This window comes from Lipotes vexillifer, unplaced genomic scaffold (assembly GCF_000442215.2).
Source record: "Lipotes vexillifer unplaced genomic scaffold, Lipotes_vexillifer_v1.1 scaffold370, whole genome shotgun sequence".
Taxonomy (NCBI): domain Eukaryota; kingdom Metazoa; phylum Chordata; class Mammalia; order Artiodactyla; family Lipotidae; genus Lipotes; species Lipotes vexillifer.
In genome coordinates this window covers 1,495,001-1,509,947 of record NW_006772699.1, presented here as the reverse complement: position 1 = coordinate 1,509,947, position 14,947 = coordinate 1,495,001, and the positions used below count along the sequence as shown (strand labels likewise).

At 44.9% G+C, this 14,947-nt stretch overlaps 1 protein-coding gene across 1 annotated transcript in view; it reads left to right on the top strand.

The window, feature by feature from the left end:
• The window catches only part of SLIT3 (slit guidance ligand 3), a 627,706-nt gene extending 614,678 nt beyond the window's left edge, over window positions 1-13,028 (top strand). The window contains exons 33-36 of the mRNA XM_007447825.1: window positions 7,900-8,054; window positions 8,785-9,070; window positions 10,258-10,466; window positions 12,793-13,028. Of these exons, the coding sequence (XP_007447887.1) occupies window positions 7,900-8,054; window positions 8,785-9,070; window positions 10,258-10,466; window positions 12,793-13,028 (886 nt within the window). The remainder of the gene's footprint in view (window positions 1-7,899; window positions 8,055-8,784; window positions 9,071-10,257; window positions 10,467-12,792) is intronic.
• The last annotated feature ends 1,919 nt before the right edge of the window (window positions 13,029-14,947 follow it).

Genomic DNA, 14,947 nt, shown 5'->3' with positions numbered 1-14,947 from the left:
CATTTTTGATTTTTTTAATATAAATTTATTTAATTTATTTTTGGCTGCATTGAGTCTTCGTTGCTGTGCATGAGCTTTCTCTAGTTGTGGTGAGCAGGAGCTACTCTTCGTTGCAGCACGTGGGCTTCTCACTGCAGTGTCTTCTATTGTTGCAGAGCACGGGCTCTAGGCACACAGGCTTCAATAGTTGTGGCAGGCAGGCTGAGTAGTTGTGGCACACGGGCTTAGTTGCTCCATGGCATGTGGGATCTTCCTGGACCAGGGCTTGAACCCATATCCCCTTCATTGGCAGGTGGATTCTTTTTTTTTTTTAATTTATTTATTTTTGGCTGCATTGGGTCTTTGTTGTTGTTTATGGGCTTTCTCTAGTTGCGGCAAGCAGGGGGCTACTCTTCGTTGCTGTGCACGGGCTTCTCATTGCAGTAGCTTCTCTTGTTGCGGAGCACAGGCTCTAGGTCCGTGGGCTTCAGTAATTGTGGCACGTGGGCTCAGTAGCTGTGGCTTGCGGGCTCTCGAGCTCAGGCTCAGTAGTTGTGGCGCATGGGCTTAGTTGCTCCACAGCATGTGGGATCTTCCCGGGCCAGGACTCGAACCCATGTCCCTTGTATTGGCAGGTGGATTCTTAACCACTGCGCCACCAGGGAAGCCTGGCATGTGGATTCTTAACCACTGCGCCACCTGGGAAGCCCCCATTTCTGAGTTCATTGATTTGGGCCCTCTCCCTTTTTTTCTTGATGAGTCTTGCTAAAGGTTTATCAATTTTGTTTTTCTTTTCAAAGAACCAGCTTTTAGTTTCATTGATCTTTTCTATTCTTTTCTTATTGTCTGTTTCATTTATTTCTCCTCTGATCTTTATGATTTCTTTCCTTCTACTAACTTTGGTTTTGTTCTTTCTCTAGTTGCTTTAGGTGTAAGGTCAGGTTGTTTGAGATATTTCTTGTTTCCTGAGGTAAGCCTGTATTGCCATAAACTTCCCTCTTAGAACTGCATTCCATAGGTTTGTTGCATTCCATAGGTTTGGGATCATCGTGCTTTTCTTTTCTGTTGTCTCGAGGTATTTTTTGATTTCTTCAGTGATCCATTCTTTTTTTTTAAATAGATCTTTATTGGAGTATAATTGCTTCACTACTGTGTTAGTTTCTGTTGTACACCAAAGTGAAACAGCCATACGCACACATATGTACCCGTATCCCCTCCCTCTTGAGTCTGCCTCTCATCCTCCCTTTCCCACCCCTCTAGGTCATCGCAGAGCACTGAGCTGATCTCCCTGTGCTATGCTGCTGCTTCCCACTAACTATTTTACATTCGGTAGTATATATATGTCGATGCTACTCTCACTTCCTCCTCCCACCCGTTTCCTCAAGTTCATTCTCTATGTCTACATCTTTATTCCTACCCTGCAACTAGGTTCATCAGTACTTTTTTTTTTTTTTTTTTAGATTCCATATATATGCATTAGCATACAGTATTTTTCTCTTTCTGAATTACTTCACTCTGCATGACAGACTCTAGGTCCATCCACCTCACTACAAATAACTCAATTTCGTAACTTTTTAAGGCTGAGTAATATTCCGTCATATATATGTGCCACATCTTCTTTATCCATTCATCTGTCAGTAGACATTTATTTAGGTTGGATCCATGTCCTGACAGTTGTAAACAGTGCTGCAATGAACATTGTGGTACATGACTCTTTTTGAATTATGGTTTTCTCAGGGTATATGCCCAGCAGTGGGATTACTGGGTCATATAGTAGTTCTATTTTTAGTTTTTTAAGGAACCTCTGTACTGTTTTCCATAGTGGTTGTATCAATTTATATTCCCACCAACAGTGCAGGAGTGTGCCCTTTTCACCACACCCTTTCCAGAATTTATTATTTGTAGATTTTTTGAAAATGGCCATTCTGACCAGTGTGAGGTGATACTTCACTGTAGTTTTGATTTGCATTTCTCTAATAACTAGTGATGCTAAGCATCTGTTCATGTGCCTCTTGGCCATCTGTATGTCTTCCTTGGTGAAATGTCTCTTTAGGCCTTCTGCCCGTTTTTTAACTGATTGTTTGTTTTTTGAAATTGAGCTCCATGAGTTGTTTGTATATTTTGGAGATTAATCCTTTTTCTGTTGTTTCATTTGCAAATATTTTCTCCCATTCTGAGGGTTGTCTTTTTGTCTTGCTTATGGTTTCCTTTGCTGTGCAAAAGCTTTTAAGTTTTAATTAAGTCACTTTTTTTGTTGTTGTTTTTATTTCTGTTACTCTAGAAGGTGGGTCAAAAAAGATCTTGCTGTGGTTTATGTCAAAGTGTATTCTTCCTACGTTTTCCTCTAAGAGTTTTATAGTGTCTGGTCTTACATTTAGGTCTTTAATCCATTTTGAGTTTATTCTTGCGTATGATGTTAGGGAGTGTTCTAGTTTCATTCTTTTACATGTAGCTATCCAGTTTTCCCAGCACCACTTACAGAAGAGGCTGTCTTTTCTCCACTGTATGTTCTTGCCTCTTTTGTCATAAATTAGGTGACCACATGTACGTGGGTTTATCTCTGGGCATTCTATCCTGTACCATTGATCTATATTTCTGATTTTGTGCCAGTACCACACTGTCTTGATTACTGTAGCTTTGTGGTATAGTTTGAAGTCGGGGAGCCTGATTCCTCCAACTCTGTTTTTCTTTCTCAGGATTGCTTTGGCTGTTCGGGGTCTGTTGTGTTTCCATATGAATTGTAAAATTTTTTGTTCTAATTCTGTGAAGAGTGCCATTCGTAGTTTGATAGGGATTGCATTGAATCTGTAGACTGCTTTGGGTAGCATAGTCATTTTCACAGTACTGCTTCTTCCAATCCAAGAACATGGTATATTTCTCCATCTGTTTATGTCATCTTTGATTTCTTTCATCAGTATTTTATAATTTTCTGAGTACAAGTCTTTCACCTCCTTAGGCAGGTTTACTCTTAGGTATTTTATTCTTTTTGTTGGAATGGTAAATCGGAGTGTTTCCTTAATTTCTCTGATTTTTGTTGTTGGTGTATAGGAATGCCAGAGACTTCTGTGCATTAATTTTGTATCCTGCAACCTTACCAAATTCATTGATTAGTTCTAGTAGTTTTCTGGTGGCATCTTTAGGATTCTCTATGTATAGTATCATGTCATCTGCAAACAGTGAGAGTTTTACTTCTTCTTTTCCAGTTGTATTCCTTTTATTTCTTTTTCTTCTCTGATTGCCATGGCTAGGTCTTCCAAAACTATGTTGAATAAGAGTGGTGAGAGTGGACATCCTTCTCTTGTTCCCGATCTTAGAGGAAAATGCTTTCAGTTTTTCACCATTGAGTATGATGCTTGCTGTGGGTTTGTCATATATGACCTTTATTATGTTGAGTAGGTTCCCTCTATGCCCACTTTCTGGAGGGTTTTTTTTTTTATCATAAATGGGTGTTGAATCAAGTCAAAAGCTTTTTCTGCATCTATTGAGATGATCATGTGGTTTTTCTTCTTCAATTTGTTAATATGGTTTATCACATTGACTGATTTGCGTATATTGAAGAATCCTTGCATTCCTGGAATAAACCCCACTTGATCATGGTGTATGATCCTTTTAATGTGTTGTTGCATTCTGTTTGCTAATATTGTGTTAAGGATTTTTGCATCTCTGTTCATCAGTGATATTGGTCTATAATTTCTTTTTTGGTGGTATCTTCTTCTGGCTTTGGTATCACAGTGATGGTGGCTTCACAGAATGAATTTGGGAGTGTTTCACCCTCTGCAGTTTTTTGGAAGAGTCTGAGAAGGATCGGTGTTAGCTCTTCTCTAAATGTTTGATAGAATTCGCCTGTGAAGCCATCTGGCCCAAGACGTTTGTTTGTTGGAAGATTTTTAATTATGGTTTCAATTTCATTACTTGTGATAGGTCTGTTTATATTTTCTAATTCTTCCTGGTTCAGTCTTGGAAAATTGTACCTTTCCAAGAATTTGTCCATTTCTTTGTGGTTGTCCATTATATTGGCATATAGTTTGTTTGTAGTAGTCTCTTAAAATCCTTTGTATTTCGGCAGTGTCACTTGTGATTTCTCCTTTTTCATATCTAATTTTATTGATTTGCATCCTCTCCCTTTTTTTCTTGATGAGTCTGGCTAAGGGTTTATCAATTTTCTTTATCTTCTCATACAGCCAGCTTTTAGTTTTATTGATCTTTGCTATTGTTTTCTTTGTTTCTATTTCATTTATTTCTGCTGTGATCCTTATGATTTCTTTCCTTCTACTGACTCTGGGTTTTCTTTGTTCTTTCTCTAGTTGTTTTAAGTGTAGGGTTTGATTGTTTGAGATGTTTCTTGTTTCTTGAGGTGAGATTGAATTGCTATAAACTTCCCTCTTAGGACTGCTTTTGCTGAGTGCCATAGGTTTTGGGTCGTCACGTTTTCATTGTCATTCGTTTCTATGTATTTTTTTATTCCTTATTTGATTTCTTCAGTCATCTCTTCGTTATTTAGTAGTACCCTGTTTAGCCTCCATGTATTTGTGTTTTCCACAGTTTTCTTCCTGTAATTGATTTCCAATCTCGTAGCATTGTGGTCAGAAAAGATGCTTGAAACAATTTCAATTTTCTTAAATTTTTCGAGGCTTGATTTGTGACCCAAGATGTGATCTATCCTGGAGAATGTTCCGTGTGCACTTGAGAAGAAAGTGTAGTCTGCCACTATTGGGTGGAATGTTCTATAAATATCAGTTAAATCTATCTGGTCTGTTGTGTCACTTAAAGCTTGTGTTTCCTTATTAATTTTCTGTCTGGATGATCTGTCCATTGGTGTGAGGTGTTAATGTCCCCCACTATAATTGTGTTTCTGTTGATTTCCCCTTTTATAGCTCTTAGCATTTGCCTTATATATTGAGGTGCTCCTATGTTGGGTGCATGAACACTTATAATTGTTATTTCTTCTTGGATCGATCCTTTGATCATTGTGCAGCATCCCTCATTATCTCTTGTAAGAGTCTTTTTTTTTTTTTTTTTTTTTAATGATGATGACACTCCACCCTCAGTGATTGGGAGCTTAACTCCCCACTCTTTTTTTTAAAGATGTTGGGGGTAGGAGTTTATTAATTTATTTATTTTTGCTGTGTTGGGTCTTCATTTCTGTGCAAGGGCTTTCTCTAGTTGTGGCAAGCGGGGGCCACTCTTCATCACGGTGCGCGGGCCTCTATCGCGGGCTTTCGTTATGGAGTACAGGCTCCAGACGCGCAGGCTCAGTAGTTGTGGCTCACGGGCTTAGTTGCTCCACGGCATGTGGGATCCTCCCAGGCCAGGGCTCGAACCCGTGTCCCCTGCATTAGCAGGCAGATTCTCAACCACTGCCCCACCAGGGAAGCCCTGAGTCTTTATTTTAAAGTCTATTTTATCTGGTACAAGTATTGCTACTCCAGGTTTCTTTTGATTTCCATTTGCATGGAATATCTTTTTCCATCCCTTCACTTTCAATCTGTATGTGTCCCGGGATCTGAAGTGGGTGTCTTGTAGACAGCATATACATGGGTCTTGTTTTTGTATCCATTCAGCCAGTCTGTGTCTTTAGGTTAGGGCATTTAATCCATTCACATTCAAGGTTATTATTGATATGTATGTTCCTATTACCATTTTCTTAATTGTTTGGGGTTTGTTTTTGTGGGTCTTTTTCTTTTGTGTTTCCTGCCTAGAGGAGTTTCTTTAGCATTTGTTGTAAAGCTGGTTTGGTGGTGAATTCTTTTAGCTTTTGCTTCTCTGGAAAGCTTTTGTTTTTTCCGTCAAATCTGAATGCGATCCTGGCTGGGTAGCGTAATCTTGGTTGTAGGTTTTTCTTTTTCATCACTTTAAGTATATCCTGCCACTGCCTTCTGGCCTGCAGAGTTTCTGCTGAGTAATCAGCTGATAAGCTTATGGGGATTCCTTTGTATGTTATTTTTTTGTTTTTCCCTTGCTGCTTTTAATATTTTTTCTTTGAATTTAATTTTTGTTAGTTTGATTAATGTGTGTCTTGGTGTGTTTTTCCTAGGGTTTATCCTGTATGGGACTCTCTGTGCTTCTTGGACTTTGGTGACTATTTCCTTTCCCATGTTAGGGAAGTTTTCAACTATAATCTCTTCAAATATTTTCTCAGACCCTTTCTTTTTCTCTTTTTCTTCTGGGACCCCTATATTTGAATGTTGGTGCATTTAGTGTTGTCCTAGAAGTCTCTGAGACTGTCTTCAATTCTTTTCATTCTTTTTTCTTTATTCTGCTCCTTGGCAGTTAGTTTATTTCCCCCATTCTGTCTTCCAGCTCACTTATTAGTTCTTCTGCCTGTGTTTCCTTATTGATTTTCTGGCTGGATCATCTGTCCATTGGTGTAAGAGGGGTACTGCAACTGACTTTTATATATTAATTTTGTATCTAGCAACTTTACTGAATTTGTTAGTTCCAACAGTTTTTTGGTGGAAACTTTAGGTTTTTCTATATATAACATCATGTCACCTGCAAATAGTGACAGTTCTACTTCTTACTTTCCAATGTGTATGCCTTTTTTTTTCTTTCCTAACTGCTCAGGCTGGGACTTCCAATACTTTGTTGAATATAAATGGCAAGAGTGGGCATCCTTGTCTTGTTTCTGATTTTAAAGGAAAAGCTTTCAGTTTTCACCACTGAATATAATGTTAGCTGTGTGCTTGTTATATATGGCCTTTATTTGGTTGAGTTTGTTCTATACCTATATTGTTAAGAGTTTTCATCATAAATGGATGTTGAATTTTGTCAGATGCTTCTTCTGCATTTATTGAGATGATCACATGATTTTGAGCCTTCATTTTGTTAATTTGGTGTACACACTGATTGAATTTGTGATTTTGAGCCACTCTTGCATCCCTGGAATACACCCCACTTAATCATGGTATATGACCTTCTTAATGTATTACTGAATTAGGTTTGCTAATATTTTATTAAGAATTTTTGCATCTATGTTCATCAGGGATATTGGTCTGTAATTTTCTTTTCTTGTGGCATTCTTGTCTGGTTTTAGTATCAAGATGATGCTGACCTTGTAAAATGAGTTTGGAAGTGTTCCTATTTTTTGTAAGAGTTTGAGAAGGACTGTTATTAAGCCTTCTTTAAATGTTTCGTAGAATTCACCAGTGAACCCATCCAGCCCTAGACTTCTGTTTGTTGGGAGGTTTTTGACAGCTGATTCCATACCCTTAGAGGCATACTTCATTTTCCTGCACTTTGCTATACTGTGCTTCACAGATACTGTATTATTTACAAACTGAAGGTTTGTGGCAACTCTGTGTCGTCTGTTGGTGCCATTTTTCCAACAGCATTTGCTCACTTCATGTCTGTGTGTCATGTTTTGATAATTCTCATAATATTTCAACCTTTTACAGTATTTATTATGGTGATCTGTGATCTTTGATGTTATTATTGCAGAAAGATTATGCGTCCCTGAAGGCTCAGGTGACAGTCAGCATTTTTTAGCAATAATGTATTTTTAATTTAAGGTGTGTACATTGTTTTTTAGACAAAATGCTATTGCACCCTTAATAGAGTACACTGTAGTATAAACATAACTTTTATGTGCACTGGGAAACCAGAAAATTCATGTGACTTGCTTCATCAGGTGGTCTGGAACTGAACCCACAGTATCTCCAAGGTATGCCTGTATATCTATGGAGATAAATAAGATAGATGAAATGAATTATAAAGCAAATGGGACTCACTGGAGAATCTATAGGTTTAACAGGTAATAGGAGTTCTCTGTACTGTTTTTATTTTTGTGATTAATGTTGTTTGAAATTATTTCCAAATAAAAAACAAAACAAAATGCAAGCAATACTAGTCAAGTTCACAGCCCAGTGCAGGCTGTGGAAGGCACTCAGCAAATCCTGTCTCTCCCACTTCTCTCCTGCCCAGTGTGGAGACCGTGAATGACGGACAGTTTCACAGTGTGGAGCTGGTGACGCTAAACCAGACCCTGAACCTGGTGGTGGACAAAGGAGCCCCCAAAAGCCTGGGGAAGCTCCAGAAGCAGCCAACAGTGAGCATCAGCAGCCCCCTCTACCTTGGAGGTAAAGCCCCATCCCCTCCCACCCCAAACAAACACCCCCACCTGCCCCCTGTGCTCGGGCACCCACCCCCAGGCCAACTGGTGAGGCTCGCTGCTCTCAGCACCCACTGCCAAGGCTAATCAACGAAGGCTTCCTGGAGGAGGTGACAACCAAGCTGCTCCCTAAAATATGAATAGTTAGCCAGATCATGGGGAGAAGAGGAAAGAGAGCAGGGTTCCTTCTGAGAAACTACACGATTTTTAGGGAGGATGGTGGAAGGTGAAGATGGAATGGGGAGGGAGGCGATGGAGACAGGGGCCAGCCCCTTCCGATACAGGGGCTTCCCTCTGCTCTGCCACCCGCTCAGATGCTGTGAGTCTCAGCTGATGTATGTAGAGGAGTATGTTTGCCATTAAGGTCATTCAAAGGCCAAAGAGAGAAGGCGCCACCAGTCTGGCAGAGCATGGGCCTGAAACCCAGCCTTGGGCCAGTAGTTCTCAAAGGGTTATGTGCCCCAAAAAAAAAAAAAAAAAAAAAAAATTTAGGATGTTGCATCAACATTTATGACAGGTCAGTCAGTAGGCCCCCAAAAAAAAAAAAAAAAAAAAAAAAAAAGGCATCAGAGCAGCTTATTCAACATGGAGGTTCCCAAGACTTCTCCCAAGGAGTCCACCTCTGAGGGCTGGAATTCGGGTGAGCAGGGTGGGCAGGGGAGTATCTTCAGGTCGCTGTCCTGGCGTCCCTCCCGCAGGCATCCCCACCTCCACGGGCCTCTCGGCCTTGCGCCAGGGCGTGGACCGGCCGCTGGGTGGCTTCCACGGCTGCATCCACGAGGTGCGCATCAACAACGAGCTGCAGGACTTCAAGGCCCTCCCGCCGCAGGCCCTGGGCGTCTCGCCGGGCTGCAAGTCCTGCAGCGTGTGCAGGCACGGCCTGTGCCGTGCCGTGGAGAAGGAAAGCGTGGTGTGCGAGTGCCACCCAGGCTGGACCGGCCCGCTGTGCGACCAGGAGGCCCGCGACCCCTGCCGCGGCCACAGGTCGGTGTCCCTCCCCCTCCGCCCCACCCGGGAAGCGGGCACTGATGGAAGCTGGAGGGGCTGCAGTCAGACTGTAGACAGGGGCTGCTTAGAAGGTCAGGGGCTTAACACATCCAAACAGCAGGTCTTGTTCAGAGGAGACATCAGTGTGCCAGAGCCTAGCTGAAAAACACTTGTCAAGTGGCCTTCAGAAGTCAAAAGGGGCACCCGTGTGCACGCACCTTGGCAAGTGGGTGCATTTCGGCCCGACTCAACTCCCCACTCAGTGGTACCCTATGAGGGCACCAGGGGAGTATAACCACGCACAGCCGAATCATTTCGTGGCTCTGGCATTCATTATGCATCAAAATATTTACTGAGGGCCTATTATGTGTCAGGCCTTGTGCTAAAAATAGGAGACCCAGCATCCTCAGTGTTCAGAAATCTGAATCGGCCAAAGGTAACAGCAGAGCCATGTCTAGTCTAGTAATTTGCTTGGCTGAACAAGCTGGGACATGATATCGTGGATCGGGAGTGAAGGATGCTACAAAGGGGTTGAGTTTCCTGGGTAGCTCTTGGGTGTGTGTGTGTGTGTGTGTGTGTGTGTGTGTGTGTGTGTGTGTGTGTGTGCGCGCGCGCGCGTTTGACTCTGTAACGAATATGTCTACAATGAACCCTGCCTCTGAATGTCATCCCAGTACAGAGAATGCTGCAGCACAATTAAGAATCCAGGCTTTGGCCATCAGTTTCTCCATCTGTGAGATGTGGATGAGACTATCTACTGCACAGGACAGCAGAGGAGAGGGGATTGTAGAAAATAAGACTGATGCTACGTGTAAAGCACTTACACCAATGCCTGGCACAGAGCAAGTGGTAGCTGGTGGTGGTGGTAGAGATAGATAGTAGTAATCATGTTATCAATTAAGATGGCAGAACAATTAAACTGTTTGGAGACTGCGTGGGTTCTGACGTCTGTGGGTAAAACAGCCAGCCTCATCAAGCTCACAGCTGTCAGTGTCATTGGGGGATGCTCACAGCCTCCAGCTGACTGATGCTCAGCCACTGGGCTGGTGGAGGGTGGACCATGGGATGGAGAAGGCCTAAGGTCCCACAGCTCCGTGTCCCCTGGTGCGGGCTGGGGTGGACAAAGGAAGCCTCCAGCTGCACTGACTGCCTGGTTCCCCTCTCATCCTCGCCTCTGCCCCCAGCTGCAGCCAGGGGAGATGCGTGGCAACTGGGACCTCATACGTGTGCAAGTGCACCGAGGGCTACAGAGGGGCCTTGTGTGACCACAAGAATGACTCTGCCAATGCCTGCTCAGCCTTCAAGTGTCACCACGGGCAATGCCACGTCTCAGATCAAGGGGAGCCCTACTGCCTGTGCCAGCCCGGCTTTAGTGGGGAACACTGCGAACAAGGTGGGTCCACTGTGCGCATGGGTAGGGTGGGGGGACGGTGCCCGGGAAGGATGCGGGGGTCAGACTTGGACTCCACATTCAGATGGCCTAAGTTCCAGTTCTGGCTGAGCCACTTAGAGGCTGCATGACCTTCATTAAGTTACTTTCTGAGCCTCAAATTCCGTCATGTTGAATATGGGGGGCAACACCAAAACTTCCTGTATCAGTTATCCATTGCTGTATAACAAATTAGCCCCAACACATAGCAGTTCAAAACCACACTAAACATGCTCCATCCCACACGGTTCCCGTGGGTCAAGCACTCAGAAACGGCTTACCTGGATAGTTCCAGCTGGGGTCTCTGGAGGTTGCAAACCGCCAGGACTGTGTGAGCAGTCTGGGTTGTTCTTTCTCTCCTCTCCCCTCCCCTCCTTTCCTAATTGCTGGCCCTGGAGCTGCCAGAGTGGCCCTCTGACCAGCACCACTGACTCATCTGGGAGCTTATTAGAAATATAGACGCTCAGGCCCAGCCCAGACCTTCGGAATCAGAACCTGCTTTAACAAGAGCCCTGATGGTTCTTAATCACACTAACATTTCAGACGTTGCTCTGCAGTCTCCTCCCAAACCTCATGCCATTATTGGGTCAACAAAAGACAGTTCCTTGGTCTGATCTCATTTCAAAAACATCAAATCGTGACCCCTTTAGTGTATTAATTTGGAGGTAAGTGCAAAAAAGGAAAATTGAAATTAAATTATATTCCAGCTGAAATGGTTCTGTCTCACCTTGGAGGTTTTTCTCCTGCATGGAAACTGAGAAGTCTTCGTCTTCCTTCCTGCCACCAGAATCCTGGGCAGGCCACCTCCTGTCACTAGAGGACTCTTTCACATTTTATACCTTGTTGAAATACCATTCTTAACCAATTTTGTTAAATAATGTACTCTGAAATAATTTCAGATCTAACAGAAAAATTGCCAGAACAATATAAACAGCGTTCCCATTCCCTTCAACTGGACAGCCCAACTGTTAACATGCTGCCAAGTGTGCATTCTCCCTGCCCCGCACATCACACACACCTATTATCATTAGTCTTCTTTTGATCCTGTTAACAATCACATAATTTTAATTTTAAAAACCTATTTCAACCTTAACAAAATTCACATTACATCACATTAACCACCTAAAGCTTTAAACTGCATAAAGCCCTTTTGCATTCACAATCCCTGTGCTGCTCATAACAGCCCATGAAAAAGCAGGAAGAACCAGGACATGTGTCACCATTTTCCAGACAAGGAAACTGAGGCTCAGGGATCCAAGGCTGTGTGGCCGAGGATCCTAGTCCTGAATCCATTACTCTCTCTCTCTCTCAGTGCCTTGCTTCAGATGCTTTCCCAATGTACTGAGGACAGTAGTGGGGTCAAGGTGAAGAGTTGGGTCAGGGACCGGAGGATTTAAGCAGATCCAGGGGAACCCTCCCCTCCCCTCCCCTCATTTCTACAACTTGTGGAAAAGTTCACGCGCGTGTGCGCGCACACACACACACACCCCGCCCCCAGACTCTTTGGCTCACTGACTACTGTTCCTCTTTCAGATCTCAACTCCAGCATCACTTCCCAGAGAAAATCCCTGGCCCCTGGGCTAGTCGGGCTCCTTTGCCATGTATTTTGGATAAACACATCCCGTTTCTTCATAGCATGCACCTCAGTTTATCATTACAAATGTATTCATTTAAATGACACTGTAATTAGTGTCTAGACTCTACACCAGCGGAGACAGGCTACTGAGAGTGGTTGGTGGGGACTGGGGCAAACTGGAGATCTCCTGCCCCGTCTAAAGCCCACGGCTTCAGCCCATCGTTGCCATGCAGGGATGCAGACTCAGCTTTGCCAGAGCCTCTGGTTTTCAAAGAAACCAGATATCCCAATGTTTAGATGCAATCTCCTGGCACTGTGGTTTTTTGCTTTTTTTTAATGTTCGCATTTAATGTGGTTTCTAAGCGTCTGTGGCACAAGCAACATAGGTCTGGGATGGGATTTAGCCCTCAGTCCCCCAATCTGCCACATCTAGTTTGATCGTAAGGTTCCTTGAAGGAAGGGACCGAGCCTGCTCTTGTCACCCTGCTATCCTCAGGGCTTAGTTTTAAACCTAGTATAGAGGCTGGCACGGTAAGGTACTTTAGTATTTGTGGAAGAGTGAGATGGGTTATGGGAGGGTGGCCAGGGAGATGGATGGATGAGTGAATGAGTAAGTACACACGGGCTTCGGCCCACGAGTGTCTCAGAGCAGCCTACCCTGGACAGCCATCTCCAGCCCCAATGCCCTGCCCTTACCTCTTCCGCCCTCTGCAGAGACTCCATGCCTGGGGGGGGTAGTCCGAGAGGTGATCCGCCGCCAGAAAGGTTATGCCTCGTGTGCCACGGCCTCCAAGGTGCCCTTAATGGAATGTCATGGGGGCTGCGGTCCCCAGTGCTGCCAGCCCACCCGCAGCAAGCGGCGGAAATACGTGTTCCAGTGCACAGACGGCTCCTCGTTCGTGGAAGAGGTGGAGAGACACTTAGAGTGCGGCTGCCGCCCGTGTTCCTAAGGCCCCCGCAGCCCTTCCGCCTCCCGGACAACAGCCGGGTGGTGGGGGACGGCCACATGGGACCCCCCCCCCCCCCCGGGGGGGCCTGTCCAGCCCGCCACTGCCAGAGTCCCGGGATCCAGGGGCCCCCCCCCCCCCGCGTGAGGTTCGCAGTGAAGCAGTAGAAGCTGGAAAGGAAGCAAAAGAAGAGAATATTAAGTATATTGTAAAATAAACAAAAAATAGAACTTATTTTTATTATGGAAAGTGACTATTTTCATCTCTTATTATATAAATATATCACACCATCTGAGTATATGTACCATATAGTGAGTTATTTTTACCGAGCTTTTTGTTCTGTGTGGTGTATTTGTCGTGTTTTTATAAACAGCTGTTAAAAGTTTTAAGAAAAAAGGCTAATAAAAATGTTTTAAAACGAAAGGATGAGCATAAAGAAGTGAGAGCCTGTCTGAGAAGGAAGGAGGAGGTTTATACGTCTAGGAAACACTGTCGTCGTCAGGTCGGCAGAAACCAGACCCTGCTTACTGAGCTCAGGAAACAGAACGAGAGGAGGAAAAGAGCGAAGGAAAAGGTTTTTCTTTGTTTCTTCTGACTTTTAAATGACTTTTCCTTCCCTACAAGCACCCAGCTTTTCAGTCCTGGTTGCCGAAGCCGAGGATGCCCAGTTCTTCCAGGAAAAGCCGCTGAGCACTGGCCTCCGACTCTCCCTGGGACCCAAAGCATTGGCCGCCGCCCATGTGCCCCGGGCCCCTGCAGGGTCTGAGCCCACTGCAGACCCCCTCCCCGTCCTGGCTGCCCTTGATTCCATTACAGGACTGTCTGAACTCCGCCACAGGCTTCATCTGAGCCTGTTTTGCCAAATCTGAAAACAGCTGCCCTTCTCCTGCCCCTCCCCAGGAAGGCAGTCCCCCTGCTGCTCCTCCAGGAACGCAGGGGTCACCCATTTCCTCAAGCCCCAGCACTGGCCCTTCCACTGGAAGTTCTGAACCACTCTCTTCCCTCAGCCAACCTCGTACTGGGAGGCGACACCAGGAGAGCAGGCAGCCCGACTCACTGGCAAGTTCTGGGAGGCTCCTGCCATGGGGTAGCTAGGCCTCTGACACCTAAACCGCCAGGCCTCCGTCATGATGACGAAGACCCCTTGCCCGTCTGTACCACTTTTCCATGCATATCCGCACTGCACCTTATTCTCTCCATGCGACCCCTGCCCCCCGGCGAAAGGAAGCAATATAACCCCATTTCATAGATAAGGAAACTGAGGCCTCGCTCCAGCCCTGTAACTCTCCTTACGCCACATCTCTGATAAGTGAACAAGCCAAGCCTAGAGCCTAGACTCAAAACTCTAGATTCCTTCTCCAGAACAGCATAAACACAGGAGATGCGGGCAGTTTAAGTTCATCAGAGAACCCCTACCAGAAAAGGAAATTTTTTTTCTGCTATTTTTCCTGCTCTCCTTCTGCCTTGTTCATTCCTTGTTCTACCTCCTTGGTATCCAGAAAGATTCTAGACTGGGACATTTATGTATCAGGGGGTGTGAGCCAGGGCAGCCTGTCTAGCCCAGACTCCACTCCACGAACTGCCAGCCCTCCTGAAGGGGACTTGCCCCTGCCTCTTCCCCACCCTCGTCGGGCCCTTTCCATCCCAGTCAGGCTAGGGCAGATGGTCCAGGGGCTCAGCAGCTCACACTGACCCCCATCTCGCACCCATTGCTCCCTCCCCCAGGAGCCTCCCCTGCAGAAGAGTCAGGGAGGAGAGAGTAGGGCCCAGTGGACCATCCAGCTCTGAGCATCCCCAGAGGAGCCCAGTGGTTCTCTGAGGACTGATGGCGAGCCAAAGGCTCAAAGAATCAAGAAGGGAGAAAGAAAAGACGGAGGAACAAAAGGCAAGTGGCAGATAGGAAGGCAGGGAGGGAGGGAGGG